At 30.1% G+C, this 5,274-nt stretch overlaps 1 protein-coding gene across 1 annotated transcript; it reads right to left on the minus strand.

The window, feature by feature from the left end:
- Window positions 1-591: 591 nt before the first annotated feature.
- On the minus strand, window positions 592-4,414 carry LOC111717647 (V-type proton ATPase subunit D; the record flags this gene model as incomplete). The annotated part of the gene is given in 5 exon segments (XM_023493142.1): window positions 592-877; window positions 1,367-1,471; window positions 2,031-2,104; window positions 2,915-2,999; window positions 4,339-4,414. Coding segments are annotated over 5 exon segments (408 nt in total), but the record flags the coding sequence as incomplete, so codon positions are not given.
- Window positions 4,415-5,274: the final 860 nt, after the last annotated feature.

Raw genomic sequence — 5,274 nt, forward strand, 5'->3', positions numbered from 1 at the left:
AAAGCTCAAAAGTGCATAAATCAGAATTAAATTAAAATCCGTGAAAAAACAGTCTAGTGTCTATGAAGTCCAAACATAAACTAAAAAAATGTGGAATTACCACCCACTTTAAATAGTCATTTGCCTATTTATCAACACAAAATTTTAAGTCAATAATTAATTATTAATTATATTGAAAAAAGTATGTATTGTGCTGTGCATTAAAAATTTAGGAATAGAATTGCACAATAATGAAAGTAAAATAACTTTGAATTAAAAAATTTCCAGATTTTCTTCTATGTTTATCAGTATAAAATGGTCCAAAGTGATGCTTGCTCAGCCCGGAAAAAAGGAACATCCTTAAAAATTTAATTTGGTTGAAACTTTTTTGGTCAGTTTTAAGTTTTAGAGATTTGAATCTGGTCCACAAATATCGCCCACACTCTACCGAGTGTGGGCGATTAGAATTTTCAAAATATTTTGAGGAAAAATAGAATTATAACTTTTTCTGGCAAATAGTCGTTTATTTTCTAATTGAAAAAAATTCCAGCTTTTCAATGATTTCGATTAAACCATTCCTCTGATATTAGGCTGTCCCATGAATTGAGAAACTTAAAAACACAATTTTTTATTTCAATAATTTAATATAAAATCAAATACATCACAATAGCAATATGCAACATGTTGCCAAATTCAATATTTTAAATTTAAGAAAAATCAACATGGTTTCTTAAAAGCACAAAGTTTCAAATAACAAAAGCTTCTAAAAATCCTCGAAATAAATATGAGATAATCCATGAAATAGTTGAATATAAATCCGGGAATATAATCTAGAAAAGCAGATCTTCATCATGTTCCTCTTCAAATATGTCACCGCCACCATCCCCTTGGTCAAGACCTGAATATATCATTTTTTATTATTTATATTAAAATTTCTTTACTTATGAACCTAATGCACAATTTTATTCTGAATAATGTTAAATAATGATAAATATTAAATACCAATCAGGAGTATTTAATTGTTATCATCATTTAACATTATTCAGAATAACCCATGCACTCAGGTAAGTAATGGGTATCGAATAATATTTAAAAACTATTTTGGCAATCAAAAATATTTGTTTATTAAATTGACTTAGTTTAGATTTTTTGACAAGAAGTTAAATACAATCTAAGAAATAAAAACATTCATTCCTCTATTTTCTAATTACTCATAGCATTGCGATGGAATTTTGAACAAAATTTGGCCATAGTAGTTACTACCTCTAGCGATAGCAGTTTTAAGCTAAATTAGCCAATAGCATTAACTGCCTCTAGCGATGAAATTTTGTACTAAATTACCCAAAGCAGTAACTACCTCTAGCGGTGATATTTAAAACTAAATTACCTTGGGCTTTCCTGGAGGCGGTTAGGGCTTCCCTTTCGGCCTTGATTTTCTTCTTCTTGTCTTGAACCTTCTTCAAGCGGTAGAATTCTTCACGCTCAAGTTCATCTGATCAATTTATATTGTATAAATCAAATAATGGTTATCCCAACTTATAAGGTCTGTAGATATAATTATATTTATCTATAGGCATGTACGATTCACAACTGTACCATTGAACGCTTTTCCAGATCAAGAATGAATTAGATATCCATGTTTGTAATTTTGAAAACTGATTTCTCCACAAAATTGACTGCACGAAAACAAAGTAATAATTTTCGGAATTTAACCCTTTTCAAGATATAAACGAATTTATCCTCCAGAGTATCGTTGTGAATTGAGCATGCTCCTCTTAAAATAGAGGGTAGTTTAAAGTTACAAGAACATTCCCTTTACTTTAAACAAATCAAATCAGAAATCAGATTCCAAGTCTCAAAACCACAAAAAAAATGTACAGATAAATATTATAGTAATTTTAAAAGATGAATTCACAATGAATGGATAAATTAACACACCAGCAAAAGAATAAATTAATAATGAATTCTTTTTTTTTTATATTTGAGACTATGAACACATCGAATACTTCAAATTCAAAATACTCAATACCAAATCAACAAATTAAACTTACCTAACTCTGAGATGATGTAAGCAAGAGTTCTCTCTATCTTAGGAATAATAACATGCTCAATAGCATTCACACGCCTAATTAAAAAAATAAAAAATTTAAACTCATTAACACAAATGAAACCTATGCAATTAAATGAAACGATCGAAACAAATTGAAAGTATAAAACAAATGAAACGAATGAAACGGATGAAATGAATGAAACGAATGAAACAAATGAAACGAATGAAACAAATGAAAAGAATAAAACGAATAAAACAAATAAAATGAAACAAATGAAACGAATGAAACGAATGAAACGAATGAAACAAATGAAACCAATGAAACCAATGAAACAAATGAAACAAATGAAACGAATGAAACAAATGGAAAGAATAAACCAATGAAACCAATTCGAATTAATGTATAAACTATTTTGCATATGATAAATTCGCACCCTGATCTCTAATCGTTCTCCTTAAATCTATTTAATTGAAATATTTTGTTATTATTACTAACATTAGGTGGAAAAAATAATCAAAACAGCCAAGAGCTATTTTCCNACAGATACATTTATTTTAGCAATAAACTTTATCTTATATTATCTTATCTAACCAATGAAACCAATGAAACAAGTGATTAAACGAATGAAACGAATGAAACGAATGAAACGAATGAAACGAATGAAACGAATGAAACAAATGAAACGAATGAAACAAATGGAAAGAATAAACCAATAAAACCAATGAAACCAATGAAACAAATGAAACAAACGGAAAGAATAAAACAAATGAAACCAATAAAACAAATGAAACCAATGAAACCAATGAAACAAATGAAACGAATGAAACGAATGAAACAAATGAAACAAATGAAACAAATAAAAAGAATATAAGTAGGTGAATGACCTATTTGTGGTTTTGATGACCACATCTAGAGTAATAAACGAGGTTTGAAGACTGGCAAGCTCAACCAGTAGACTTATAGCCTTTCCTGAACATTTAAAAATTATTTTGTTGAAAATCGAAATCATTAAAGATTAAAGATTTGTTACAGCTTTTGATTTTGGGTTCGAGAGCATTTTACAGGGTATCCACACATTTAAGAAGTTATAATAATACCAGAGGCGTATACAGGAGGGAGGGGGAGGGAATTAAAGGCGTTATCAGGTTACAAGGGGGTTTTCAGGCACCAACAGGTGCGACAATTTTTGGTTGTATTTAATCGTAGTCTAAATCATTAAATTAAGATTGGCTTACTGACACACTTTCTAAAAAGTTGGTTAATGTCCTTAATGATAAAAGGGTGATTCTTTTGTGCCTTACTGGCCTAGCCTATCCATGGATAAACCTACGTCGCAGATTGATCCTTCATTTCATCTTAGGTCATGAAGTGCTGACATTTGTGGTATTCCTTTGAATTCAACGAATAAGAACTCCAATATAAAAAAATCTTTGTACCGATCGGGGTAAGGGCTCTAATTGGTTGTTAAAATTTATCAAATGCCTTTCTCATTGGCCAGACGCAACTGTGTAAGAAATGGATACTTTTCACTGATTTAAGACTTTCAACCTGAGGCCGAATTTAAAGAATTTGAGCCGCAAGTCAAATAAAAGACGCAGTTCAAAAATGATCGTTTCCACTTTAAATTGTATTCAGTGTTTCGAGATTAGAGCCGGCTCAAAATTGAAGTCTTGTCTCTTTTGACTGTCCTTGTTATTATTAACGAGGAACCATCAATGTTCCTCGTTAGTACATTTCTTAATCATACCGTTCCTTTTATTATGCAGCCTCAATGATAACGAGCAAACATAATCACTCTCTAATTTAAAAGTAATGAGCTAACATAATTTCTCTTTAATTTAAAAAAGAAAAACTAGCCCCCGTGCATGTAGTTTGAAAACATGCACAAAGTTATGTTTAGCACTTACTAATATGCGATTACACAAACTGTGTTTGTAATATCGCTCAGTCTTATTGCATACAAATATGCTATCCTTTCATAAATAATGTAGTTTGTTTTTTCTCTTGAATGGCTGCCTTATCAATACTTGAATATAAATGTATTATCAATTTTGGCAAGAAAAAACTATAAAAAGTATCCGTAAACCATTTGATTTCTTCTTAATTAATTTAAAAATGTATGTACACGATATTATCGTAAAATAGTTTTATCTAATACATGTAAACAATTTTGTACAATTAATATAATCTCGATACGGAGATAATAAATATCTAGATCTCAAAAAAATTGGAACCGGTTTTTGGTGATTTAGCGACGCGGTTTAAATTCTTTAAATTCGGGATCTGGCAAGTGAAAAAGTGTTCTTACCAAAGTTGGCCTTAAGTCTTTTAAGCTGTTGACCTCCCTTCGCCAACCCGGTCAGTTCATTGGTATCAGAACCATCCTATAAACATATCTATATATATAATTTGCTTGTCTGTCTGTTTGTGTCCCTAAACGTCAAAACGGCTGAACCGATTGGGCCCAAATTTTGTGGGGGACCTCACTTGACCCCAGGGAAGGTTTATGGACATGATCAAATTTTGAAGAATTTGCCTTTAACAAAATTGGATTTTCGAAAATTTTGAAAATCCACGAAATTTTTTATTAAGAAATCCGCGAATTTTTGTTTGTTTTTGTTTTACAATGTATACAAAGAGGAAATGTTCAACTGAAATAGAAGATAAGCTTAGTATATATGTATATATTAAGGTTGAAGCATTTTAATGAAACACAAATCAAGTAGTAAATACTACAGTGTTTTTTGCTTTTAAGCAACAATTACTAAAAGCATTTTTCGGTAAAACTAAAACTGACCATCGCAAACTGGCTATTTGTGGCCGAAAAACCGGTTATACAATTGATTTTTTTATTTTTTTTTCAAAGTATGTCTATATGGGTGTCAAAAGATCCGTCTTGCAAAGCTATATGTTTGTAAAAATGGTTAAAAACATGCGCCCTAGAACATTAAAGTAGAAAAAATTAGGGAAATCTGAAAATCAACTGTTTTTCCTAGTTTTTCAGTTCCAAATTAGTTATTTTCATTATTTTGTAAAACGGTTTTTTCCGTTGAATATGGCCTGGAAAGGCGGATCTTTTGATGCTATTTTTAGAAAAAAAAACACTCTTACTAGCGTTTTTTTATCACTAAAGGCCATTTGCGGTGGATAATTTTGATTTTAACGAAAAATGTCCTTTGTAAATATTTCTCAAATCATTCATTCTGATGATTGCATAAAATAAAAGCATGAAACAATTTTTTTA

This window comes from Eurytemora carolleeae, unplaced genomic scaffold (assembly GCF_000591075.1).
Source record: "Eurytemora carolleeae unplaced genomic scaffold, Eaff_2.0 scaffold2630, whole genome shotgun sequence".
Taxonomy (NCBI): domain Eukaryota; kingdom Metazoa; phylum Arthropoda; class Copepoda; order Calanoida; family Temoridae; genus Eurytemora; species Eurytemora carolleeae.